The sequence below is a fragment of the Nycticebus coucang genome, chromosome 4, assembly GCF_027406575.1.
Source record: "Nycticebus coucang isolate mNycCou1 chromosome 4, mNycCou1.pri, whole genome shotgun sequence".
In the NCBI taxonomy this organism is placed as follows: domain Eukaryota; kingdom Metazoa; phylum Chordata; class Mammalia; order Primates; family Lorisidae; genus Nycticebus; species Nycticebus coucang.
The window spans coordinates 138,872,612-138,900,447 of record NC_069783.1 but is presented as its reverse complement, the minus strand read 5'-3'; the positions used below and the strand labels follow the sequence as shown (position 1 = coordinate 138,900,447).

The 27,836-nt window shown below is 47.4% G+C and overlaps 1 protein-coding gene across 3 annotated transcripts in view; it reads left to right on the top strand.

The window, feature by feature from the left end:
- The window catches only part of LIMK2 (LIM domain kinase 2), a 79,294-nt gene that overhangs the window by 44,480 nt on the left and 6,978 nt on the right, over window positions 1-27,836 (top strand). For all 3 annotated transcript variants that reach the window (XM_053586903.1, XM_053586905.1, XM_053586904.1), the window contains 12 exons: window positions 12,534-12,669; window positions 13,548-13,657; window positions 14,306-14,494; window positions 16,558-16,663; window positions 17,194-17,390; window positions 20,274-20,460; window positions 21,302-21,388; window positions 22,216-22,347; window positions 22,588-22,644; window positions 23,978-24,043; window positions 25,564-25,738; window positions 26,859-26,914. In XM_053586903.1, the coding sequence (XP_053442878.1) occupies window positions 12,534-12,669; window positions 13,548-13,657; window positions 14,306-14,494; window positions 16,558-16,663; window positions 17,194-17,390; window positions 20,274-20,460; window positions 21,302-21,388; window positions 22,216-22,347; window positions 22,588-22,644; window positions 23,978-24,043; window positions 25,564-25,738; window positions 26,859-26,914 (1,498 nt within the window). The remainder of the gene's footprint in view (window positions 1-12,533; window positions 12,670-13,547; window positions 13,658-14,305; window positions 14,495-16,557; window positions 16,664-17,193; window positions 17,391-20,273; window positions 20,461-21,301; window positions 21,389-22,215; window positions 22,348-22,587; window positions 22,645-23,977; window positions 24,044-25,563; window positions 25,739-26,858; window positions 26,915-27,836) is intronic.

Here is a 27,836-nt window from a genome sequence, read left to right as displayed (position 1 = left end):
TGACCAGCCTTTCTTTGCTCATTGCCCCACCCCACCCCACATAGAAACTCCCCAGGGGGTTTCTGGCCCTCTGGGTCCCTTCTGAATGAAGCCATTCCTGGCTGGGGTGGGGCTTGTTTTCTTTCTTTGGGAGCAGCCAGTTGTTCCAAGGACTGCCTCCCCCTCACCAGTGGTCCTGGTCGACTTTTCCCTTCAGGCTTCCCCAACCTAGCTCCGTGCCCAGATCTTGCTGCTAGTACACTAGTCAGGTGACCAGACCATGGGCAGAAAAGCAGAGTACCATGTGGTTTCACTGAATTACTGGAGCCTAGTAGGGTGGTGGGAAGTGTCTGGGTTGGGGGAAGGAGAAGGAAACTGGTCCTTAATGCTGGCTCTACCAGGCATCCTGCAAGGTACTTTATCCTTTAATCTCTCAACAGCCTAAAGAGATTATGTATCCCCATTTTACAGATGAGGCAACTAGCTTCAACAAGTTAATATGTGGGGTCTACTTGGGTTTTTCTGTCTTCCTGAGTTCCTTTCAACCTTCAGGTGGCTGCAGCTCCCTCAGGGGCATTCTCAGGTTTGCTTTCCTCCATCAGCAGACAGCATAAAAAGGATTAATTTGCCTGATATGTTGAAGGGGTGTTAAAGCTTTTCTGAAAAGCCAATGGGAATTGATACTGAGTTTATTTGGGGAAGGTTTTACCATGTGGAATCAAGACACCAAAGGTTAAAGTAGCCATTTGTTCAGGTCCTCTTTAATTGCTTTTACTCTTAATCCTGAAAAGGCAGCTTGGGGGAAAGGTTGTTTCTTCAGGAACCAGGAACCAGTAACGTTGTACCTCTTTTAATCTTTGAAGGGCAGGACATAACTTCTTAGGAGCTGGAGCTAGAGCAGATAATGAACTCTCAACCTGTACCTTCGAGAGTCAGGCCACCAATGCCACACAGGTCCTGCTGTCCTTTGTCTTGTTCTGCCCCAGCCTTTCTGGAGAACCATCCAAGCTCTGTTTGCCTAGCTGGAGTCAGGGGGTTACTGGACTGACTGACTTCCCATACTGTCTCTCCTTCCCCCAAGAGGGCACATTCCTGAAGCCACTTCTGAAGAGTTAGTTAGCTGGCCACACATCTCTGTGCCCCAGGGGAAGGACCATCCTGGTCAGAAAGACTTCTACCATTAGACCCACTTTTATTATAGGGCATCCTCAAGGGATCCTCTCTGACCTCAAGGGATCCTCTCTGCCTACCGTCTCCCTGGGCATCAGTTTCCTCAGCAGAACATAGGAGCTGGACTTTCCAAGATCCTGAACACCAGATTCTATGGAACAGATTAAGTCCTTGACCCCAGGCCTCTCAGGGAGTACAAAGTCCACAGGCTTTCTGGGGCTGTGGTTGCAAGGAAAGTGACGCAACCAGATTCCACGGGGACATGATCAGGCGTGACTATTTGAGGGAGGCAAGAGGGAACAGGGAAAGAAGAATATCATTTCTGTGCCCTACACCCCTGCCTGGCAGCCATACTCAGCAGAGAGTGCACTGTCTTCCCTGCCCACACCTCTAGGATGAGGGGCGAGATATAATTACAGGTGTGCTTCCAGGTAAGAAAACTCAAATTGAAATTTCCAAAAGAGGTAAATTAGGGAATGACTTTTGTCTGACTTATTTATTTATTTATTTATTTTTGAGACAAGAGTCTGACTTTGTCATCCTCGGTATAGTGCTGTGGCATCACAGCTCACAGCAACCTCCAGCTCTTGGGCTTAGGCGATTCTCTTGCCTTAGCCTCCCAAATAGCTGGGACTATAGGTGCCCACCACAATGCCCAGCTATTTTTTTGTTACAGTTTGGCTGGGGCCGGGTTTGAACCCGCCACCCTCGGTATATGGGACTGGCGCTCTACTCACTGAGCCACAGGTGCCGCCCATGTATTAATTTATTTTCTTTCTTTCTTTTTTTTTTTTTCCTTTTTGAGACAGAGTCTCACCCTTGGTAGAGTGCTGTGGTGACACAGCAACTTCAAATTCTTGGGCTTAAGCGATTCTCTTGCCTCAGTCTCCTGAGTAGCTGGGACTACAGGCAAGTCTGACATCTTTAAAGGATTTTTCTTTTTATAGAGTTTTGCCTAATTTTAGCTTGGGTTTATATATTATCTCTTATAGAAAACAAGCATATCTTTGTACTCTAAAGCAGTCCATGTTTAAAGGGAAATATTATCCTTAACTCTGCCCAGCTTAACAGTAACCTTAAACAGCCGCCTTAGGTCCTCTAAGACTCTTTTTCTCTTCATCTTAAAAATGAAGGATTTAGATCAGGTGAATGGTTCCCAATTTCTGACACACAAGCTCTTTTTCATTATTTTCCAAATAATGGAGGCCCTATCTTGAACTGCTGTACAACTGCACAAATTACTGCACAAAAACTACAGGCTTTTGGTTGAAACTCAATCAACATGCTCCAATAATTCTTATTTCTTGCTGATCAGAGGTTCGATGTCTGTTGGGTTAATTTTTTTAAACGGAATAACAACATAATTTCATAATAATTATAGCTTAATGATACACTGTTTCAATTTATAGAGTCTGCAAGAAGGAGAAGTAATAAAGGGATCTTTGGTGGTTAAAGATGGGGCTCTGACAGAAGCTCTAGGCCCCTGTCATCTGGGCCCTGGGGGAGAGTTGGCATCCCCATTGCTCTCAGGGTGCCCTTGGGCTGTGATGGAGGGAGCTTCCCTTTCTCCTGGCCCAGAGTTCAGGGGCTAGGGGTTAGAAGTATCTTCTCTGCAACTGGCTGCTCACTCAGGAAGATTATGGATGAGCATCCAGCTAGGCCTTTACAGGACAAGGGAGGGCTTGTTCTTCAACACATACAACTCTGCTATAATGACTGTTTGGTTCCCTTACCTCATAAGGTTGAGTATTTAGTTATAAACATTTGGTCTGAAGAATTTGGGGCGGCACCTGTGGCTCAAAGGAGTAGGGTGCTGGCCCCATATTCCAGAGGTGGTGGGTTCAAACCCAGCCCTGGCCAAAAACTGGAAAAAAAAAGAATTTGGGATGTGAGTGAGGACTGGGCCTGTATCTTATCTCACTTGTCTTCTCTTGGCACTGAACTTTGCTTACTTGTTCTTACACATCCTGGATATACAGTAACTATCTCCTAATTGGTAGAAGTTGATAAGAATCTATTGATTTCTAAATGATTAGATACATAATTCGTTCTAAGACCTTTCTTCTCTACTTACAAAAATCTGTTTGGTGGCGCCCAGGCCAGCTAAACAACAATGACAACTGCAACAAAAAAATAGCCAGGCAGTGGCTCGGCACCTGTAGCTCAGTGGGTATGGTGCCAGCCACATACACCGAAGCTGGTGGTTTGAGCCCAGCCCGGACCTACTAAAATAACGACAGCTACAACCAAAAAATAGCCAGGTGTGGCGGGCACCTATAGTCCAAGAGTTTGAGGTTGCTGTGAGCTGTGACACCACAGCACTCTACCGAGGGCGACATAATAGAACTCTATCTCAAATAGAACTCTTATATATAATTATATATATAATTGGTCTGAGAGGACAAGTAGGTCCATATCTCTTGGGCTTGGGGGAAAGAGGTCTGTCTACGTTTGCCCTTGGTGTTCTCAAAGTGGAGAGAGAAAGAAATGAACATTTACTGGGTACCTGCTGTGAGCCAGGCATTATGCAAGGCATTTGTACATAATTTAATTCTCACCACCTATGAGATTTTATCATCACCAGTGTACAAAAGAGGAACCGAGGCTCAGAGTCATGAAGTAACTGGCTTTTAGTGACACAGATATCAAATAGTAGAGAAGGAACATGGACCCATGTCTGGACAGAGTTGTTTATGAAAATCTCAACTGATTTTTTTTTTTAATTCCTTGTGTTCTCTTCTGACTCAAAAGGCCTTAGTTTGGATCTGAGTTGACCTGCTGAACTCACCACTTCGGTTCCTTTCGCTTTGTATCTGCCCAGGTCCTATATAATGTTTTAGAAGATGAGTGTTAGAGGTTGCCATCGTGTGTATACTCAATGTAGGGGGGAGAGTGTGATGACTGGCACCTCAGCCCTGGGTTCAAACCCAGCTTCATTCACCACTTTCCAGCTGGGTGCCCTTAGGCCTGAAAAAACCAAGGCAGATTTGACTTTGACTTGAAGCCTTCAAAAACTGAAAGCTGGGTAAAAGTCTTGGCTTTGGAAAGAATGGATGCCCTCCGAGAATCTAAGGTGGGACATTTTTGAGTAACAAAACATTTCTAGAGTGTGTTTTAGATTCCTTTCTTAAAAGGACAGAGACCACTAGAGAAGAGAACACTGGAATAATGAAAGAGGAGAATTAATTGTGCCATTTAACACTCAGTGCTTGGGTTAAAGGAGAAGCATTGTGACGTGTTAACACTTAAAGGGTCTTGAGCTATATGGGCTTCTTCCTCCATATTTTTAGGAGAATCCTAAGGCTCAGCCATTGAGACGTGCTATATCACCCTGGTGAGGTAGTGTCTCTCATGGTGTAGTACAGTGGAGATGGCTTATAGCAAAGAACACATAGGTTCACATGCCAGCTCCATCACTTACATATTGGGCAACTTTGCAAAATGACTTGACTTTAACTCTGCTTTGTGGTCTTCTAGTCTGTAAAACAGGGCTAATCCTACCACTTTGTGGAGTTGTGGTCAGGATTAGAGATAATGTAAGTAAGGTTCCTCAAATAGGACCTGGAATACAGGTGGTGTTCAAGTAACAATAGCCTTTTTTGTTTTTTTTGTTGAGACAGAGTCTCACTTGGTTACCCTTGGTAGAGTGCTGTGGCATCTTAGCTCACAGCAACCTCAAACTCTCTCTTGCCTCAGTTTCCCACGTAACTGGGACTATGGGAGCCCACCACAGCACCTGGCTATTTTTTAGAGACAGGGTCTCGCTCTTGCTCAGGTTGGTCTCAAACTCATGAGCCCTGGGTGGCGCCTGTGGCTCAGAGGAGTAGGGTGCCAGCCCCATATGCCGGAGGTGGTGGGTTCAAACCCAGCCCCGGCCAAAAACTGCAAAAAAATAAAAGATAAAACTCATGAGCCCAGGCAGTCTACCTGCCTTGGCCTCCTAAGTGCTGGGATTACAAGTGTGAGCCACTGCACCTGGCCCAACAATAGCTGTTAATAGCTAAGCTAGATCAAACCTGGCCCAGGCCAGCTAAATAACTGCAACAAAAAAATAGCCAGGCGTTGTGGTGGGCACCTGTTGTTCCAGCTACTTGGGAGGCTGAGGCAAGAGAATCTCTTAAGCCCAAGAGTTTGAGGTTGCTGTGAGCTATGACACCACAGGACTCTACTGAGGGCAACACAGTGAGACTCTGTCTCAAAAAAAAAGCTCGGTGCCTGTAGCTCAGTGAGTAGAGCACCAGCCACATACACCGAAGCTGGTGGGTTTGAGCCTGGCCAGGGCCTGCTAAACAACAGTGACAACTACAACCAAAAAATAGCCAGGCGTTGTGGCAGGCACTTATAGTCCCAGCTATCCGGGAGGCTGAGGCAAGACAATCACTTAAGCCCAAGAGTTTGAGGATGCTGTGAGCTGTGACGCCACAGCACTGTACCGAGGGTGACATAGTGAGACTCTGTCTCCCAAAAAAGAAAAAATAGCTAAGCTAGAACTATAAAATCTATCATGGTAACTTCTCCAGTACTCTAAGAAGAACCCAGTTGTGTTCTGTGGCAAAACAGAGGTTAGGGAGTCATAGCGCGCCCTTTTATCAGCTATTGACCTTCCTGTTCTTTGAAGACATCTGTGGTAGTGACTTTGGCCATATGGCTGGCTGTACTTTTCAAATACATTGCTTGACACAGATGGGTTTACTGTTGGTATTCCTCTCAGCCAGGTGTTCTTCCCGGCAAGCTGGTACGGCTGTCTCCTGCTTGTCCGTACTTGTTTCTCTACCTATTCCCTCTCCTGGTCCTGGCCAGGGCTACTTGCAGCAAACAAAAGCAGGATATCGGCAATGGAAAGGAGGGTGTGTTCTGGTGCTCCCGTCCCCTGCGGCGCACATACCATTGCAAGCTCGTAACAGAGCCCAGGCCTGCAGTTGAGTGAAAATATGTCTACACCAGCTTTTCTCCACTGCAGATAGGAGACAGAAAGGACTGGTGACCGTGAGCCATGGAACCCTTTTGCTCCTACCTGAGCTACTGGTTTTTGCCACACCTGCCATTTCCAGTTTTGAAATGTTTGCTAAGGGCCTGCTCTGCCAGACCCTTTGTTAGGTGTTAAGTCTGCCAAGATTAAATGGGACACTTGTTTCTATCTTCACCGAGTTCACAGTCTAGTAAAGGAGAAAAATGTTTATTTGGGAGCTTTTAAGTTATAAGACAAGAGGCAAGGCAAAAGTCTCTGCCCACCCTTAGCACCTCCTGGTCATTCAAAACCACATTTAGGGGCAGCCCCTGTGGCTCAGTGAGTACGGCGTCGGTCCCATACACCAAGGGGACAGGTTTGAACCCAGCCCTGGCCAAACTGCAAAAAAACAGTCGGGTGTTGTGGCAGATGCCTGTAGTCCCAGCTAATCGGGAGGCTGAGGCAAGAGAATCGCTTAAGCCCAAGAATTTGAGGGTGCTGTGAGTTGTGACGCCAAGGTACTCTAGCGAGGGTGACAAAGTGAAACTCTGTCTCTAACAAAAAAAGAACCACATTTAGTCCTCACTGCTACTGTGAAAGTAGGTGCTAACTTTGCCATTTCACTAATGAAAAAGAAGGATAGGGTCTAGCCCAGTATCACTTACTGGGTGAATGGTGGTGTTGAGATTTGACCCTCAGGTCATCTAGGGAAAAACATAATATGCACAGGGTTGAGGGGACCTGGGGTATAGTGTGTCCAGTCATTTCACAGGTGGGGAAACTGATCCAGAGAAGGAGAGGGGCTTGTCCACTGGTATATAGCACCTAAAGACTTGAACCCAGGCCTCTTTCCTTCCAACTCAGAGCTCATCCAATAAGCATCTTTTTTTTTTTAATGAGACAGTCTCACAATGTTGCCCTTGGTAGAGTGCCGTGGCGGCACAGCTCACGGAAAGCTCAAACTTTGGTAGTGACTTTAGCCATATGGTTGGCTGTGCTCTTTGGGCTTAAGGGATTCTCTTGCCTCAGTCTCCCAAGTAGCTGTGACTGCAGGTGCCCACCACAGTGCCCAGCTATTACTTTGTTGCAGTTGTCATTGTTGTTTTAGCTGGCCCAGGCTAGGTTTGAACCCGCCTGCCTGGGTGTTATGTGGTTGGCGCCCTACCCAGTGAGCTATGGGTGCTGCTACCAATAAGCATCTTACATGGAAAGGTGTCTAAGCCCAGAGTAGGGTCTTCCACTCTGCCGCCCTCCTCACTGCTCAGTTCTGGACACTTGACATCCATACTCTTTACACCATACCCTGCTCTGAAGACTGTGAAGTTCAGCTTCCATAAGACAAGTAGGAAAAGCAAGAGGATGGAAACAGCCATCAGTGTTTGTTGAGTACCGAGGGGGAACTGGACAAAAAGATAAAGAGATCCTCAGGGTTCTGCTTCTCTAGACCTCCACAGCTGTCTCAACTCAACTCATTCCTTTCTCCCTTCTCCACCTCCTGCAGTACTCAGAACTAGTAGGACTCATTGCATCCTCTCATCTTACGTTGTTAAATTTTGTCTAGACTTTATTTGGCCCTACTCTTCATAAGCATGGAAGGTGGAGTAGGGCACCTCATGTTCTATCTTTTATATCTGCAGTGCCTAGCAAGTTATTATAATAATGCACTTGCTTCAAAAGGCTTCTCATACATTACCTTATTTAGTCCTCATGTTGGCTTTTTGTAGTAGGATGCTGTTAGTTACATTTTGTCAGTGAGAGAAAGCTACTAAAAGAAAATGGCCAAAGCTGCCCAGCTAGTGCTACTAAGGAGTCAATAATGTGAGCTGCTATTATGTTATCATTATCATCATACCAGTTAACATTTATCGAATTACTGTTATCCTAGGTCTTCTATATAAGCATTCTATACTCTTTGTTTTTTTTTTTTAATCTAGCTTTCTATACTCTTAGTACATATTATTGCATTTAATTTTCACACCAATTCTGGTTTGTTTGTTTTTTTTTTTTACTTTGTCGCCCTCGATAGGGTGCTGTGGCATCACAGCTCACAGCAACCTCCAACTCCTGGGCTTAGGCGATTCTCTTGCCTCAGCCCCTTGAGTAGCTGGGACCACAGGCGCTGGCCACAATGCCCGGCTATTTTTTGTTGCAGTTTGGACGGGGCCGGTTTTGAAACCACCACCCTTGGTATATGGGGCCGGTGCCCTACTCACTGAGCCACAGGCACCTCCCACACACCAATTCTTTTACAGATGAGGAAAACGAGTCAGAGAAGTGAAGTATCTCGCCCAAGACACCATAACCAGTACAGGGCAGGGTTAGGACTCAAACTAAGAGGGCCTCTTTACAAGCAAGGCGAGGCCAGTGTGTGTGTGTAGGATTTTGACAATGAGAAAAGAGCGTCTTTAACCAGAAAAAAAAGAGATGAGGTGGGCTCAGCAGGCCAGGGAGCTTAGTTGTGTGCTGGGGGGGTTCAGAGGAAGGAGGAGGTTTGTGTACACCTAGGGTCTGAGAGCACACCTGACCTGACTGAAAGGTGGGACTTCACAGCCGAGTGACCGGGCAACAAGGTACCTGACATCTACATCTTAACATAGTACTAATGGAGTTTGGGGTTTTCCCCAAATAATCCATTTTGAAAAAATTTTTTTTTTTTTTTTTTTTAATTTTGGCCGGGGCTGGGTTTGAACCCGCCACCTCCGGCATATGGGACCGGCGCCCTACCCGCTGAGCCACAGGCGCCGCCCCCCATTTTGAAAATTTTTAAATATTTAGAAAAGTTGAAAAAGCATTTCAAAGAACACCCACATGCCCTAAGTGCATCACTTGTTTTAGTTTTAGTTTTAGGTTTTTTTTGTTTTTTTTTTGTAGAGACAGTCTCACTGTACCGCCCTCGGATAGAGTGCCATGGCGTCACACGGCTCACAGCAACCTCTAACTCTTGGGCTTACGCGATTCTCTTCCCTCAGCCTCCCGAGTAGCTGGGACTACAGGCGCCCGCCACAACACCCGGCTATTTTTTTGTTGCAGTTTGGCCGGGGCTGGGTTTGAACCCGCCACCCTCGGCATATGGGGCTGGCACCCTACTCACTGAGCCACAGGCGCCGCCCTTTTTTTTTTTTTTTTTTTGTAGAGACAGAGTCTGAGGGCCTTGGCGTCACATGGCTCACAGTAACCTCTAACTCTTGGGTTTATGCAATTCTCTTGCCTCAGCCTCCCGAGCAGCTGGGACTACAGGCGCCCAGCACAACGCCCGGCTATTTTTCTGTTGCAGTTTGGCCGGGGCTGGGTCCGAACCCGCCACCCTCGGCATATGGGGCCGGCGCCGTACTCACTGAGCCACAGGCACTGCCCAGTTTTAGGTTTTTCTTATAGAGACAGAGTCTCACTGTGTCACCCTCGGTAGAATGCCATGGCGTCACAGCTCACAGCAACCTCCAGCTCTTGGGCTTAGGCGATTCTCTTGCCTCAGCCTCCTGAGTAGTTGGGAATACAGGCGCCCACCACAACGCCCAGCTATTTTTTGGTTGCAGTTTGGCCGGGGCCGGGTTCAAACCCACCACCCTCAGTATATGGGGCCACCACCCTACTCACTGAGCCACAGGTACCGTCCTAAGTGCATCATTTGTTAACTTACTGTCACTTTCTCTTGCCTCTCTATATACTTTGTTTATATGTATTTTTGCTGAGATATTTGAAAATAAGTTGTAAGCATCTTGACTTTCACCCTTAAATATTTTAATATGTTTCTGCTAAGAATTCTCCTATATAACCCAAGTATTGTTATTATATCCAAGAAAATTGACAGTAATTTCACAATATAATGTAATATATAGTCCAAATTCAAATTTCCTCAATTGTTCCAAAAAAAAATGTTACTTGTGGCTATTTGTTTTTTCAGTCTAAAATTGAATCCAAGAAAAAACTAAAATAAAATGAATCCAAGGGTGAGGCATTGCCATTGGCGGCATTTGTAGGCTGTTTTTAATCTCTGCCTTTGTTCTCCCTCATGACATTAACTTTTTGGAAGACTCAAAAGCATTTATCTTTCATAATGATCCACATTCTATATTTGCCCAATTATGTTTTTTTGTTTATGTTTTGAGACAAAGTCTCACTTGGTTACCCTTGATAGAGTGCTGTGGCATCTTAAGGCTTACAGCAACCTCAAACTCTTGGGCTCAAGTGATTCTCTTGCCTCAGCCTCCCAGGTAGCTAGGACTACAGGTGCCCACCACAGCACCCAGCTATTTTTTAGAGACAGGGTCTCACTCTTGCTCAGGTTGGTCTGAACTCATGAGCTCAGGCAATCTACCTGCCTCAGCCTCCCAAGTGCTGAGATTACAGGCATGAGCCACCATGTTCAACTTTCCCAATTACTTTCTTTATGCTTAACTTTTTTTTTTTTTTTTATTGTTGGGGATTCATTGAGGGTACAATAAGCCAGGTTACACTGATTGCAATTGTTAGGTAAAGTCCCTCTTGCAATCATGTCTTGCCCCCATAAAGTGTGACACACACAACGGCCCCACCCCTCTCCCTCCATCCCTCTTTCTGCTTTTCCTCCCCGCCCCCATAACCTTAATTGTCATTAATTGTCCTCATATCAAAATTGAGTGCATAGGATTCATGCTTCTCCATTCTTGTGATGCTTTACTAAGAATAATGTCTTCCACTTCCATCCAGGTTAATACGAAGGATGTAAAGTCTCCATTTTTTTTAATGGCTGAATAGTATTCCATGGTATACATATACCACAGCTTGTTAATCCATTCCTGGGTTGGTGGGCATTTAGGCTGTTTCCACATTTTGGCGATTGTAAATTGAGCTGCAATAAACAGTCTAGTACAAGTGTCCTTATGATAGAAGGATTTTTTTCCTTCTGGGTATATGGCCAGTAATGGGATTGCAGGATCAAATGGGAGGTCTAGCTTGAGTGCTTTGAGGTTTCTCCATACTTCCTTCCAGAAAGGTTGTACTAGTTTGCAGTCCCACCAGCAGTGTAAAAGTGTTCCCTTCTCTCCACATCCACGCCAGCATCTGCAGTTTTGACATTTTGTGATGTGGGCCATTCTCACTGGGGTTAGATGATATCTCAGGGTTGTTTTGATTTGCATTTCTCTAATATAAAGAGATGATGAACATTTTTTCATGTGTTTGTCAGCCATTCGTCTGTCATCTTTAGAGAAGGTTCTATTCATGTCTCTTGCCCATTGATATATGGGATTGTTGGCTTTTTTCGTGTGGATTAATTTGAGTTCTCTATAGATCCTAGTTATCAAGCTTTTGTCTGATTGAAAATATGCAAATATCCTTTCCCATTGTGTAGGTTGTCCCTTTGCTTTGGTTGTTGTCTCCTTAGCTGTACAGAAGCTTTTCAGTTTAATGAAGTCCCATTTGTTTATTTTTGTTGTTGTTGCAATTGCCATGGCAGTCTTCTTCATGAAGTCTTTCCCCAGGCCAATATCTTCCATTGTTTTTCCTATGCTTTCTTTGAGGATTTTTATTGTTTCATGCCTTAAATTTAAGTCCTTTATTATGCTTAACTTTTTTTTCTTGTTTTTTGGGTCATTTGAGCCTTAGATAGTGATCTTTCCATCAGCCAGAGCCCCTCCCTTAACCTTCTAGGCTCAAGAGATCCTTCTCCCTCTCAGAGTCCCAAGTAGCTGGGACTACAGGTGTGGGTTGCTATACCTGGCCAATTTTTTTTTCCCTAATTTTTTGTAGAGATGAGGTCTCACTATATTGCTCAGGCTAGAGTTTAACATTTTGGGGGGCAAGTATGTTACATCAGTAATGCTGTTGGTGATGAATAGGTTTTGATGACTGGAGGTAATTGAGCTTCTTTGGTTAGTTGAAATATCTGTTTAAACCAGAGGCATTTATTTATTTTTATTGTTTCACATTCATTAAGAAACATTTTTATTGTTTCACATTCATTCATTAAGAATTAGGTTACACTGATTGCATTTGTTAGGTAAAGTCCCTCTTACAGTTGTGCCCCGCCCCTAAGAGGTGTGCCATACACGATAACCCCCTATCCCCTAAACCAGAGGCTTTTAACTGGGGCCCTAAATAGGCTTCAGAGAATCCTCGACATAAAACTAAGTTATTTATATATACATTTTCCTTATATGTGCATATTTCTGTGGGGAAGCATCTTCAGAGGGGGAAGATTTTCAGAGGTCTCGAAGGCCCAAAGAAGTTAAGACACTAATCTACCCACTGAGGCAGGCAACACAGAGCTGGTTTCTGGGGCCTTGTTCACTTGCACTAGCTTCCCTTGGGGAGACAGTACAAAGCTATAACTTTTTCCCATCCTGGATTTGAATCAAAGAGACTGTTCATTTTGTTGGTAGGCCTGGGAGCCAGGGACAGCCTAAATGACCTGGTTCTAGAGATCCAGGAGAGTTTCTGTTCTTCTCTTGCCTTTCAGGTGTTCGGAATGCCAGGATTCCCTCACCAACTGGTACTACGAGAAGGATGGGAAGCTCTACTGCCACAAGGACTACTGGGGGAAGTTTGGGGAGTTCTGCCATGGGTGCTCCTTGCTGATGACAGGGCCCGTCATGGTAAGTATCTGGCTCCCCTGGTCATCAGAATCTGCTGACAGCACTATGGTCTCTGTGGGCATCCATCTTTTGATCTTTCCATTTGCCAGAGCACCTTTATTCATTTATTTCAACCAATGAGGTATCTTTTAAGCACCTATTAAGTGACAGGTAAGCTTCTTCTCCTCAAGATTGAACAGGTGGATGGGAAGGCAGGGAGGAGACACAATGCATTGGAAGAGTTGTTGCAGGTTAAGAGGAGGATACATGGGCGGCGCCTGTAGCTCAGTGAGCAGGGTGCTGGCCCCATATACCCAGCGAGTTCAAACCCGGCCTCAGCCAAACAGCAACAGAAAATAGCCAGGCGTTGTGGGGCACCAGCTACTCGGGAGGCTGAGGCAAGAGAATCACCTAAGCCGAAGAGCTGGAGTTTTCTGGGAGCTGTGATGTCATGGCACTCTACTGAGGGCAACAAAGTGAGACTGTCTCTTGGGAAAAAAAAAAAAAAAAAAGAGGATACACTTAGGTTATGTTTGGGAATAGAAAGGGAGACTCTGGAATGAGCTCTCGGAAGGAGACTCTGCCTTCCAGACCTACTCTAGACCAAGGGCCTTAAGCAGAGTCACCCTATGTTAGAAGAACTAGGAGCATTTTTAATGGAAGGTGCTTATTTATGGAGAAATGACTGAGACCAAAACAGGTTTTTGCAATCTCAGAAATGTCAGGAGGCACAATCTGGCACTTCCTTTGGAAACTCTAGGGCAAGAAGTGAAAGGATAGATTTTAACTGGGTTCTGTAGATCCTTGATTGGTGGTCACTCACTCACCACATCCTCACTCCAGCAACAGTAATAACTCACTTCCTCCCTCTGTGTACCCTTCTCACCACATACTCACAGGTGGCCGGGGAGTTCAAGTACCACCCAGAATGCTTTGCCTGTATGAGCTGCAGGGTGATCATTGAAGATGGGGATGCTTATGCCCTGGTACAGCACGCTACCCTCTACTGGTAAGATGTTGCTCCTCTGTCCTCTCCAGTAAGAATGGCCAGGAGAGAGGGGCATGTGGCAGGGTTAGTTGGGCAGGAAGACTACTGGGGTGGTCAGAGCACTGGATTCCCATCATAGCTATGTTCTTAACCAACTCTGTAACCCATAAGAAAATGATTTACATTTATCTGGGTTCTGTTCTTAGCTACCATGAGAATAACCTCACTCTGCTCTGCAGTCCTCTCAGAGGGAAAGAATGGCAGGGGAAGGTGCTCTGGAGGAGGATCCCAGACCAGGCTCACCCAGCTTCCCCTATTGAACTGCCTCGGTTGACAGATGAAGTCAGCCTAAAGCCCAAGGAGTGGAAGGGAGCAGGGACAAGGTTCTGACTGTGTGTCAAGGGGAGGGCAAAAGAACCCAGGCCATATCATCTCCAGGCCATCATTCTCCCCAGTATACCACTTGCTGCAGATCTAGCCTGCCACTGCTAGTCCCAGCCTGCCCTCAAAGCTCAAGCTTCTCATTCTGAGCAGCCAGGTAGAATCATGTCATAGAAGGTGGTAGTGGGATTGTGGATACTGTTGCTTGAAGCCACATGGTGCAGTGGTTGCTGAGGGGCTTCCAGGTGGGAGTCTAGGATCTTAGCCTCCTTTGTGCCCTCTCCCCAGTGGGAAGTGCCACAACGAGGTGGTACTGGCACCCATGTTTGAGAGGCTATCTACGGAGTCTGCTCAGGACCAGCTGCCCTACTCTGTCACACTCATCTCCATGCCAGCCACCACTGAAAGCACTCGGGGCTTCACTATGTCTGTGGAGAGTACCTGCTCCAACTACGCCACCACTGTGCAAGTAAAAGAGTGAGTATTTTAGGCTGGGCGCGGAGGCTCATGCCTGTAATTCCAACACTCTGGGAGGCCAAGGCGGGTGGATTGTTTGAGCTCACAAGTTTGAGACCTGCCTGAGCAAGAGTGAGACCCTGTCTCTTTAAAAAAAAAAAAAAAAGGCTTAGTGCCTATGGCTTCAGCCACACACATCTGAGCTGGCGGGTTTGAATCCAGCCCCGGCCGCCAAACAACAATGACAGCTGCAACCAAAAAATAGCTGGGCGTCATGGTGGACACCTGTAGTCCCAGCTATTTGGGAGGCGGAGGCAGGAGAATCGCTTGAGCCCAGGAGTTGGAGGTTTCTGTGAGCTGTGATGCCATGGCACTCTACCCAGGATAACAGCTTAAGACTCTGTCTCAAAAAAAAAGAAAGAAAACAGCTGGGCATTGTGGCAGGGGCCTGTAGTCCCAGGTACCCCAGAGGCTAAGGCAGGAGAATTGCTTAAGCCTAAGAGTTCAAGGTTACTGTGAGCTATGACACCACAGTGCTCTACCAGGGACAAGAAAGTGAGACTTTTGTCTCAAAAATAAATGAACAAATGAATGAATGAATAAGTGAGTATTTTGAGAACCCTGCTGCAGGGATTCTTGAGCAGAGTCCACAGATGGGCTTCAAAGGGCTAAGAACTCCAAAGTCTTAATGCAGAGCTCCCTTCATCCTCACCTCATGTTTCTCCTGGAACGTGCTATGCTATAACCTTGACACCTACTGTTCCCTCTGCCTAGGCTACTTCCTACCAGATACTTAAGGCTAGAATCACTCACCTTTTTGGTGTCAAGTTTCAGATCATGTTTGTTCTTTGAAATTATCTGGCTTGACTATGTGTATTCGTTTATCATCTGCCCTCTTCATTAGAGTGTAAATTCCAGTGCGGTGTCCATAGCTCAGTGGGTAGGGCACCAGCCACATACACCGAGGCTGGTGGGTTCGAATCCGGCCCACGTCAGCTAAAACAACAATGACAACTGCAACCACACACAAACAAAAAAATAGCCAGGCCTGTAGTCCAAGCTACTTGGGAGGCTGAGGCAAGAGAATCACTTAAGCCCAAGAGTTTGAGGTTGCTGTGAGCTGTGACACCATGGCTGTCTACCCAGGGCAACAGCTTGAGACTCTGTCTCAGAAAACAAACAAAGTAAATTTCAGGAGAAACTTTGACTTATTCAGTGCTACATGCCCAGAGCCTGGAACAGTGCCTGGCAGATAGTAGGATTTCATTAATTATTGGTTTTATTGGTTGAGTGAATGAATGGAAGGAGGAGGAGAAAATGGGGCTCATGGCCCAAAGAGGGTAGGTTCAGGCCAGAGACTAGGAGGGGAAAGAGATAGCTATAGATGTGTACCTATAAATATAAATTGTGCTCCTACTATGTGCTGGACAGTGGGCCAGTACTTGTACTATATAGGTGAGGGGAGTACTAGGGTTGGGGAAGTTAGGAGGGAGTGAGGTGTATACAGCCTCATCAGACAAAGAGAAAAGGGAGTTGTGTTTAAAGCAGAGAAAGAGTCTGTGTCTATAGTTGTGTCTGATGTAGATAGAGTGGTGAGGAGCAGCCAGAGAAGGGGATGTTAATCGTGGATGGCTTAGATTATGAAGATCCAGCAGATCCACTGAGGGGCTTAAGCAGTAAGGTGACATGACCAGGTTAGCCCTTTAGGAGGAACCTTAGTGGTATAAAAACCAGTTAGGAAGCTGTTGCAGTGATCCAGGTAAGAGATGTTGGTAACCATGGTGATGGAAAGACGGCAGAATTCTCAGGGGTGGGGGTGGGAATAGGGAGAGGGATGAGGGAACTCCAGGTGGGGAAGATGATGTTGATGATGTTCAAGTTTCTGGCTTAGGCCACTGGGTGAGTGGTGATACCCTTCATTGAGACAGGGCATCCTGGGAAGGTTATTGTCTTTCTCTGTAGTGGCCTCGGCCTTATGGGCCAGCTGGGACTTGGGGGCCTTGGGGAGCCTTCCCTACACAAGCAAAATTGGTCAAGTGGGTGTTAGGATGCCTTCACACTGCCTTAACTCTTGTCTGGCCCAGGGTCAACAGGATGCACATCAGTCCCAACAACCGCAACACCATCCACCCTGGGGACCGCATTCTAGAGATCAACGGGACCCCCGTCCGTACACTCCGAGTAGAGGAGGTAGGGTGTGTGTCAAGTCTGTCCTGTGGGGGTGGAATATGAAACAGACCTTCTGGTAGCCGGGCGTTGTGGCGGGCGCCTGTAGTCCCAGCTTCTCGGGAGGCTGAGGCAAGAGAATCGCGTAAGCCCAAGAGTTAGAGGTTGCTGTGAGCCGTGTGATGCCACGGCACTCTACCCGAGGGCGGTACAGTGAGACTCTGTCTCTACAAAAAAAAAAAAAAAAAAAAAGAAACAGACCTTCTGGGAAATCGGGTTATGACCTTTGCCTCTTCCCACCCCAATCCTGTCTCCTTGGCAGTCAGCCTGTGACCACTGGTGACCTCCTATGTCAGCTTAGCAGGGATGGTCTGACAGATGGGAGAGCTGACAGGATGCCAGGCAGAGGGTACTGTGAGGCCACTGGCAGCTGGAGGCCACTATTAGCCAAGTGGAGCACTGGCCACACTATGCTTGGATCATCTGAGTTGACCATGGGTGACCTGGATGGGACAGCCTACGGGAGTCTTATACTATACTACTCTTGACTACAGGTGGAGGATGCCATTAACCAGACGAGCCAGACGCTTCAGCTATTGATTGAACATGACCCTGTCTCTCAGCATCTGGACCAGTTGCGGCTAGATGCCCAGCTTTCTCCCCACATGCAGAATGCTGGACACTCCCACACCCTCAGCACCCTGGATACCAAGGAGAATCTGGAGGGGACCCTGAGGAGACGCTCCCTGAGGTGCCACCTCCCACACTGGCTCTGTTTTGTCCCATGTCCGTCCCTCAGATGAGGCTGAGTTGGCTTTCAGGGCCAGCAGAGTTAGGAAGGGATGTGGCTATGAGAATTGTGCTGACCCAGCCACCACTGTGGGGATCACAGTTCACAGAGCCTGTGCAGACCCAGCTGTTTGCCAGGTTTCCTTAGAAACCAGAGTCAGGCTCTGTCCACTGAACTCCTGAACCTAACAGGAGGCAGTGATGGTGGACCCTAGAGGGCAACATGGCCTGTGGAGGAAGCATGGGACTCAGGCCCTGTAGTAGGGGCATAGATAGGACTGAATGAACATGTGTAAGGACTTTGAAAACAATAAAGTAAGAGACAAACGAAAGTTGGTTTTGACTTAATGGACCAACAACCCCAGACTTCAGACTCTGGTAGGTCCATGGAAAGGGAGAAATCAAGTAGGGAGACTTACAGGAGTTAAGAGCATGGGCTCTCAGGCAGAAATACCCATACCAGGGCTTCAGGCTGAGCTTCTTCCCTTCACAAATCATTTCATCTCTTTGAGTCTTTGTTTCTGCCTCTGTGAAGTAGAGTTGTAAGATAAAGGTGGCTGTCTCATCAATTATGTAAAGATTAAATGTAGAAAAAGACACAACGTTGTACAGTGCTGGCATAGGGTCAGGGTTCAATATATGTGAGGTATAACTTGTTAGTATCACTAGGAATCAGGTTCTTTATTCACTCTCCTGACCAAACAGACTAAATCAGTCAGGGCTCTCTCTGCCACCATCTGTTAGAAATAGGGCCTCTCCATCCTTTGCTTCCATTTCTCCTGGGTACCTCCTGGCCTTGGTCAGCATGATTGAGTTAGTGGAGGCAGGGCGCCAGGAGCCAGAGAAAGGCTGGGAATGCATGGCCTGAGAAAGGGAAGATTTGGGGTGGCGAGAGAGCTGCTGAGGTATCCTTAGGGCCATCATGCAGAAGTTGGGGGCAGCCAGGCTGGGCATGTTGGCTCACGCCTATGATCTCAGCACTGTGGGAGGCTAAGGCGGGTAGATTACCTAAGCTCGTGAGTTCAAGCCCAGCTCTTGGCTAGAGTGAGACCCCATTTCTAAAAAATAGCCTGGCATTATGGCAGGTGCCTATAGTCCCAGCTACTCGGGAGGCAGAGCTCATGAGCTTTGAGGTTGCTGTGAGCTATGACACCACGGCACTCTAGCTGGGGGGACAAACTGAGACTATCTCAAAAAAAAAAAAAAAAAGAAGGGGCAGCCAACCTTTTGTGCTCTGGTAGGAACAGTCAGCGAAAGCAGAGCAAAAGAGCAAGGGCATGGGCGGTGCCTGTGGCTCAGTGGGTAGGGCGCCCGCCCCATATACCAAGGGTGGTGGGTTCAAACCCGGCCCCAGTCAAACTGCAACAAAACAGTAGCCAGGCATTGTGGCGGACACCTGTAGTCCCAGGTACTTGGGAGGCTGAGGCAAGAGAATCACCTAAGCTCAAGAGCTGGAGGTTGCTATGAGCCATGATGCCATGGGACTCTACCAAGGGTGACAAACTGAAACTCTGTCTCTAAAAAAAAGCAAGGGCAGGCAAGTCTGTGGGGCAGGACAGACTGAGCCCTCCAGCCCTGGTCCTTTGTGTATAACAAATAGGGACATGCATCCGATGGAGAGGATTTGGTGGGATTGCAACTCACTTGCAGTGCTGTGGAATTCAATCTTCTTGTCCTTTCTTCAGGAAGCCAAAGTAACAACCATCAACTATTACCATTACTAGCTGCATTTGAAAACATAAGTATAGTGGCTTTTTCTTTTTTTTTTTGTGAGATAGAGCCTCAAGCTATCACCCTGGGTAGAGTGCCATGGCATTATAGCTCATAGCAACTTCCAATTCCTGGGCTCAAGCGAGTCTCCTGCCTCTGCCTCCCAAGCAGCTGGGACTACAGGCGCCTGCCACAACGCCCGGCCATTTTTTTGGTTGCAGCCATCCTTGTTGTTTGGCCAGCCCGGGCTGGATTTGAACCCACCAGCTCAGGTGTATGTGGCTGGCGCCCTAGCTACTTGAGCCACAGGTGCCAAGCCAGTATAGTGGCTTTTTATTGCTCTAAAAATCAGATATGCTGGCTTGCCACCTGTAGCTCAGCAGCTAGGGTACCAGCCACATACACCAAGGCTGGTGGGTTTGAACCTAGCACAGGCCTGTCAAACAACAATGGCAACTACAACAAAAAAACAGCCGGGTGTGGCAGGCACCTGTAGTCCCAGCTACTTGGGAGGCTGAAGCAAGAGAATCACTTAAGCCAAAGAGTTTGAGGTTCCTGTGAGCTGTGATGTGGCACTCGACTGAAGGCGACATAATGAGACTCTGTCTCAAAAAAAAAAAATAAATAATAATAATCAGATATGCTCATTACCTTAAAATTTAGGAAATATGGGCAGGTACAGAGATAAACAAAATATCATCCAAAATCTCATCTGCTCATTTTTTTTCTATGTGATGATACTCATTTTTTTTTATGGTAATAGGCTATGTGTAGCATTCTAACCCAGTTATTACCTTGAATCATGCAGATAAGGGAGGTGGTAGATTACCATCTACGGTGCTGTCATACTGGACATTATAAGCTAGCAGAATCTAGTTAATTGTTCCAGGTGGAAAGTACTCAGACATCCCACTTTGAAATAACAATACTTTGAATGTGTTTGTACTATGCTTAAACCTCTGACATCTTCAGCCCCCAAATAGCCCATCTGTCTAAGAGCCTCTTTCCCCCAGTAATAGCATCTAAACTACAGACACTGGAATGAATGGGTGCCCCTGAGGTTCCTGCCTCTAGGAGTTTCTTGGGTGGTCTCTGAGAACTACCTGTTTCTACCTCCATCTTTCCTCATCCTCAGGCGCAGTAACAGCATCTCCAAGTCCCCTGGCCCCAGCTCCCCAAAGGAGCCCCTGCTGCTCAGCCGTGACATCAGCCGCTCAGAATCCCTTCGTTGTTCCAGCAGCTACTCACAGCAGATCTTCCGGCCCTGTGACCTAATCCATGGAGAGGTCCTTGGGAAGGGCTTCTTTGGGCAGGCCATCAAGGTACGCACAGGCTATAGCTGCTTTGCTGTTCTGCATCCCCTTACCGTCTCTTGGGGCATTATTACATGGCCTTACCCCACACCGTGCAGGACACCAGGCCTCCCTCCTGGCTGTGGGTGATGGTGTGAGGGGTGCCCCCCAGTGCCTCTCCCCCAGGCCACCTAAGGGGCAGTGTTGCTATTACAGTGAGCTTGTAGACCTGGAGACCCAGGTTGGGATGAGTGTGCCGTGGCTCTTCTGCCTCTAGTCAGTGGGTGTTTGTTAGGTCCCCAGAGAACTCAGTGCTAGGCATGAAGCAAGGAGCATACAGGGGAATAGCTCCTGCCTCCCTAGTGAACTGTCTGGGGACTAACTTCTTTCTCTTTTCTCTCCTCCTTCTACTCTACTGAGAGCTGGGAGGGGGGGTCAGGTAAGCCATGTGTCTCAGCTTATGGGGCATTGGGGCTGGAGAGCTCACCCCGCACCCACCGCATTCCCGGTGCATGTCTCTGGCACTGACCCTCCTGCTCTTGGACTTCTGTTCACCTGAGGGACTCACCCCCGTGCCACATGACCAGAGGCCCTGCTTGGCTTGGCAGTGTCCCCTCCTGCCTACTTCCCCACTTCTTTTTTATGGATTCTCACCTCTCCTCTGTGCATGCCCAACTCTCCAGGAAAGAGGGTATGTTTCCCTCTGAGTGCCCTATTGCCCGTGCTATGTCTTTCACACATGATCTCTGTCAGTCTGATCTGGTTCAGTGTGTCCTCCAAGGAATAGGGTGGCCAGTTGCATAGATTTTCACAAACAGTTCTCCAGAACTATCTGCGGTCTCAGCACCATTAACAATTGCCTTCCCTATAGGTGACACATAAAGCAACAGGCAAAGTGATGGTCATGAAGGAGTTAATTCGATGTGATGAGGAGACCCAGAAGACTTTTCTAACAGAGGTAAGAAGGTGCAGGAGGGGAGTTCGGTGACACATTGGAAGAAGGGAGACCTTACAAATAATGGTTTCAAGAGAAAACTTAGTTTGGAATAATTGTCTTAAATACTAAGCAGAATAGAGTGCTAGAGGAATGTCCCCATCCCTTCTAAGAAAGTATAGCATTATTATTAGTTCTGTGAATACTTACTAAAGATAGCACAAACTGGGTACAAGGAATACAATAGCAAATAAGATGTTCACAGGAGCTGTCAGACTATGGGGAAGATGGACATGAAAACAGACCTATTTAGTACAGTTCAGTGTCATAATCTCCTGAACACCCTAACAACCCCGAGTAGGAGCTCCACAGCACTTATATACCTTGAGCATTTGCCCTGTTTTCTTTTTTTTTTTTTTTTTTTTTTTTTTTGGTTTTTGGCCGGGGCTAGGTTTGAACCCACCACCTCCGGCATATGGGACCGGCACCCTACTCCTTGAGCCACAGGCGCCGCCATTTGCCCTGTTTTCATCATTCCTCCCAAGTTGCTCCATGGAGCAAATGAAGCTGGCTACGCCTAGGTAGTCCAGGTGCTGCCCTCCAGACTTCTTGGTCCCTCCTGCTAAACTTCCCACAACATGTTCCTAGAAAGGCAGGATCCCTAGGAGGCCCTCCCTATCTGTCTAACTGTATTCTTCCCTTATCCTGATTGTAGTGCTTTGCCATATCAGGTAAGATAGGAGGTAGGAGATGCAGGTAACACTTGTCAAGCTGACTTCCTGGAGGGAAGTGGTGAGAAAGACATAGACGGAAGTTAGCCACCCACCTTCCTTAGCTGCCTCCACCCCCAGGTGAAAGTGATGCGCAGCCTGGACCATCCCAATGTGCTCAAGTTCATTGGCGTACTATACAAGGACAAGAAGCTGAACTTGCTGACGGAGTACATTGAGGGGGGCACGCTGAAGGACTTTCTGCGCAGTGTGGTAAGCACACCACCCCATAGTCTCCAAGAGCCTTGGTGGTTATCAGTGGATCACCTGTGTCACCACTACCTGAAACTTTGAAGGCCAGAAGAGCAGGGCCCTGCTTTGTCCCCAAAGGACCTGGGCAGGATTGGACACAAACAAGGAGGCTTCACTGGAAAGCCATGATGACCCATGGGCCCTGGATCACAAGTGGGACAGGGCCTGACAGCTTCTAATGGGTATTTTTCCATCCTGTAGGACCCATTCCCCTGGCAGCAGAAGGTCAGATTTGCCAAAGGCATCGCTTCTGGAATGGTGAGTCCTGCCAACAACCCTACCAATAGGGTTAAAGTGGGGAGTGGTACAAAGGTTGTGGGCTGCAGTGGAAGACAGAGACCCCTACCTGACAACTTGTGAGGGCTGAGTCATTCAACTATTTATCAAGTTTCTCTGTGTGCCAGTGAAATTGCCCCCGGCTGACTGTTTTGTGACCAGAGCTGAGCTTTTTTAAAAATGAGTCTGGTGTGGTCAGTAGGTTGGTATAGAGTGGAGAGTCTCAGGGCAGGGCAATCTGGGCAGCGGTCTAACTACATTTCATGTTTCTGATTAAGACAGTGGCTATGAAAATAAATAAATAAATAAAATTTAAAAAAAGACAGTGGCTATGGGGACAGGAGAATAGGAGGCAACAGGGAGGTAGAGTGGATAGTTGGGTTGGCATTGAGGGAACAGGAGTTAGGTTAGAGAAGGAAGTGTTGGGGTGGCTTGAGGTTCCTTGAAGAATAGTGGTGTCACATACTAGACATTTGGGGGGTGGCAGTGATAGTTTCTCAAGAATAGGTTTGAGAAAGGATAGCATTTGGTGCCTGCTGGGACTGGTGCAGTTAGCAGAACCTCCCACCATCTCCTGGGCAAGAAACTGACTCCTTGGGCTGGAGGTAGGGTAGAAAGCTGCCAGTCACTTAGGTTCTACAGGAAAGGTGCACCTGGAGTTGTGGGACAAAAGAGGCATCCATGGGATTGGTGGGGTTCAACATTGTGAAGAAGAGATGGCTTTGAGAAGGCCCAACACTGAGGAGGCTGGAAGGAAAACCCAAGCACACAGGAGTCTCAGGAGCTAGTAGCATGAGAGGGGCATGGGCAGCCTTTGGGGAGGGGACCTTCTGGCGGGTGGGTCATGAGCTATATAGCAATTCAAGAACAACACCCTGGGTATGTAAGCAGCTCTAGGAGCCTAAGTGATAGGAAGCAGAATTGCAGAGGGGCTGGAAGGCAGGGATTGTTATCTTTCACATTTGCAAGGGAATGGAGGACAAAAGCCAGAGGTAGAGGCCTGAAGAGGGGGAATAGCAAACAGAAACTTGTTTAGAAACATTTGAGTTTACAATTGCAAAATTGTGGAAACAAAACAAAAAGCATTTGAGTAGAAAGAGGGAGAGGTTAGAGCTTAGAAAGTGAGGAGGATGGAGTTTCAGGGGAGGTGAATGTCAGGAACATAGAGCTGGCTGGACCAGGAGGAAGTCACCTCTTTATCACAGGCAGGAAGGATCCAAGGTGGCAGAAAAGCGGGTTCTATGGCCCCCAATTTCAGAATCAAGGTCCAGTTAATTTACTGGCTCTTTAACCTCAGCTTGTGTTTCTGTTCCAGGCCTATTTACACTCCATGTGCATCATCCACCGGGATCTGAACTCACACAACTGCCTCATTAAGTTGGTATGTCCTACCACTCTTGGCTTGGCCACCCTCGGGCCAGCCATTCTGGCTTCCTCGTCACAAAGGAGGCTGAATGTTGCCTAGGGACTCCTGTATTGCCCTTCCTGGTGCCTCCAATGCCTTCCTCTGTCTTCTGGGAGCTCCCAGGCACATGCAGCCATAATTTCACTTCCTCTTCTTTTATCAGTCTTTGAAATCATTTGTCTAGAAGGGGTTTCAGAAGTTTCTTTTCTTTTTTGTTTTTTTTGAAACAGCGTCTCACTCTGTCACCCTGGGTAGACTGCCGTCATAGCTCACAGAAACCTCAAACTCTTGGGCTTGAGCAGTCCTCTTGCCTCAGCCTCCCAAGTAGCTGGGAATACAGGCATCCACAACTACACCTAGTTAGTTTTTCTTTTCTTTTCTTTTCTTTTTTTTTTTTGAGACAGAGCCTCAAGCTGTCACCCTGGGTAGAGTGCCGTGGCATCACAGCTCACAGCAGCCTCCACTCCCCAGCTCAAGCAATTGCCCTGCCTCTACCTCCTAAGTACCTGGGACTACAGGCACCCGCCACAACGCCCAGCTATTTTTTGGTTGCAGCTGTCATTGTTTTTTGGCGGGCCAGGCCTGGATTTGAACCCGCCAGCTCAGGTGTATGTGGCTGGCACCTTAGCAGCTTGAGCCACAGGCGCCGAGCCTAGTTTTTCTATTTTTAGTAGAGACGGGGTCTCAATCTTACTCAGGCTGATCTTGAACTCCTGAGCTCAGGCAATCCACCCACCTCAGCCTCCCAGAATATTAGGGTTACAGGCATGAGCCACTAGGCCTGGCCATAGAAGGAGTTTCAGAAGTTTCTTAACTATGTATAGAGCCCTGTTGCTTTACCTGGTTTTGTCCTATTATAGTCCTGTAAAGCAACTCAGTACTGACCCTACTTTATAGAGGTAGCACCTGAAGCCTCAACCCAAGACCATAGATCTAATAAATTTACAGGGACCAGTTTGACTTGCAGTCTGGCTTTCTAGTTATCCAATAGCTGGCCCTGGTTCTGCCCTCTAGACCAACACTGTGCAGACTGAATCCCATTCCCAGGTGACTGCCGTATAGATATTCGAAGAGCTGGTCTCCTCAAAGTTCCCCACTGGCTGCCTCCACCTTGTCTTTTTCTGTCTTATCCTGCTTCTAGCCACTGCCTCATCTCTTTTTAGGAACAAGCTAGGGCAGGATAAAAAAAACTGAAGAAATTCCCTCCCACTTCTGAGTTCTACTCTCTGGATCTTAAAGCCTTTATTCTCCAGGGCTCCAGAGGCTCTGCCATGAACCCCTCATTGGCTGGGGAATCTGTTGTGAGCAGATACCAGACTGTTAGAAGCACAGATGCCTAGGACGTCTACCAGATAGGGCTTTATGCTATGCCTCTCCTTTGCTCTGTGCACCTTTTTCCCCCTTCCCAACGGCTTCTCTTACCTATGCCCACACCCCAGGGCTAGGTTTGAGAATATGGTGGGGACCAGGTCCTGACCTGACCCTTCTTCTACCAGGACAAGACTGTGGTGGTGGCAGACTTTGGGCTGTCACGGCTCATAGTGGAAGAGAGGAAAAGGCCGCCACTGGAAAAGGCCACCACCAAGAAACGTACCTTGCGTAAGAATGACCGCAAGAAGCGCTACACAGTGGTGGGAAACCCCTATTGGATGGCCCCTGAGATGCTGAATGGTGAGTCCTAAAGTCCTAGAGGGGACACCCACAAAAAGGAGACAGAACACATCTTGCTACAGAGGCCTGGGAGACCTAGGGTAGGCCTGTGAAGAGTAGGGCCAGATAACCCAGCACTCGGGCTAGATGAATTGTTTTCCCTTCCCAGGTAAGGCCTTATAAACTCCTTTCTCCCTGAGCTCACGGTTTGGAACTGGTCAGTGTTCCATCGTGAACACAGGCTGAGGTCTACTTTGGCATTTATGTCCCAAGGGTAGCTTAGAGCTCAGTCTGCTGGCCCAACATTAGCCTGTTTCTCTCAGTGCTGAGAACTGGCGGATGATGCTCAAACCATCCATGCCAACCAAAAACGCTGGCTGGCATTCTTGAAACATACAGCATTGGAAAGCCTCAGAAATGGTCTGATACAACCCTTTTTGGAATCTGAGGCCCAAAGAAGTTCAGTGATATGTCCAGGAGCCCATATCTGGCTAATAGCAGAGCCTGAATAAAACCTGGTCCCAGCTTGGTGACCGTAGCTCAGTGAATAGGGTGCCAGCCACATACAACCAAGGTGGCGGGTTCAAGCCCGGCCTGGGCCTGCTAAACAACAATGACAACTGCAACAAAAAAATAGCCAAGCGTTATGTTGAGCGCCTGTAGTCCCAGTGACTTGGGAGGCTGAGACAAGAGAACGCTTAGCCCAAGAGTTGGAGGTTTCTGTGAGCTTCGATGTCATGGCACTCTACCGAGGGCAACATAATGAAACTGTGTCTCAAAAAACAAACAAAAAAAACACCTGATCTCATTCTCTTCCTCTATATCAGAGGTTCTCAACCTGTTGGTTGCAACCCACAGGAACTGTATTAAAGGCTTGCGGCATTAGGAAGGTTGAGAACCACTGCTCTATACCATGAGCTTCATCCTGAGCAGTGTTGTAGCACAAGATCTTTTCAAGACAGGCCACCCAGGGCTAAATAAAGATGATTTTCAGGTGGTGCCCATCCTGGACAACCTCTGGTTCATCTCCATAGAACTGTTTCTAGTCCTGATTCTTGGCTGTGGGTTGGCTTGACCCTAGACCCAGTGCAGAGAGGTGAGGGATATAAATTTAACAGCCTGCTTTCCTATGTTCCCCAAGGAAAGAGCTACGATGAGACAGTGGATGTCTTCTCTTTTGGGATCGTTCTCTGTGAGGTGAGCTCTGGCACGGAGGCCATGCCTGAGGCAGCAGGAATTACAAAACGGGGGCCTCTCCTGGGGATGAATAGCTTGCCATAAAATCAACTTGGGTGTAGGGTTTTATAGTTTATAACTAATCTTCACGTCTATCACATTTGTGTTTCATTGGTTGCATGAGAAAGACAGAGCAGATTTTTTTAGGTGAGGCTGCTAAGGCTCTAAAGGGATAGTAGCTTGTTCTTGGTCACACGGTCAGCAAGGGGCAGATGAGACTTAGAATCCGAGTAGGAAAGGCAAGAGAATGTTCATGTGGCTGTCAGTCTAGCTCTTAGGCCAAATGTAACCTTTCCTAATTCCCCTCTTCTCCTTTCCCCCATTCCCAGGCCTTTGTGGTGTCTCTACCCTAAGCCTAAGAAGTAGAAGTAGCCACACCAGGAAGTGCCAGCCATGTGCTAGGCACCATGTGGTACGGAATAAGTCTTAGAAAGAGTCCTACCTTTAGGAGCTTAACAGTTGGGTAGCAGCATAGCTCAGTGTATCTCAAAGACTCAAACACATACACATTCAAAGCATTCTTTGGTGTTACAAACAAAGTTGTAAGAGAGGAAAGAGAAGGAATGGTTAGAATAATGAAGGAAGGTTTCTTTTCTTTTTTTTTTTTTTTTTTTGTAGAGACAGAGTCTCACTGTACCGCCCTCGGGTAGAGTGCCGTGGCGTCACACGGCTCACAGCAACCTCTAACTCTTGGGCTTATGCGATTCTCTTGCCTCAGCCTCCCGAGCAGCTGGGACTACAGGCGCCCGCCACAACGCCCGGCTATTTTTTTGTTGCAGTTAGGCCAGGGCTGGGTTTGAACCCACCACCCTCGGCATATGGGGCCGGCGCCCTACTCACTGAGCCACAGGCACCACCCCTTTTTTTAAATTTTTTTTTTTTT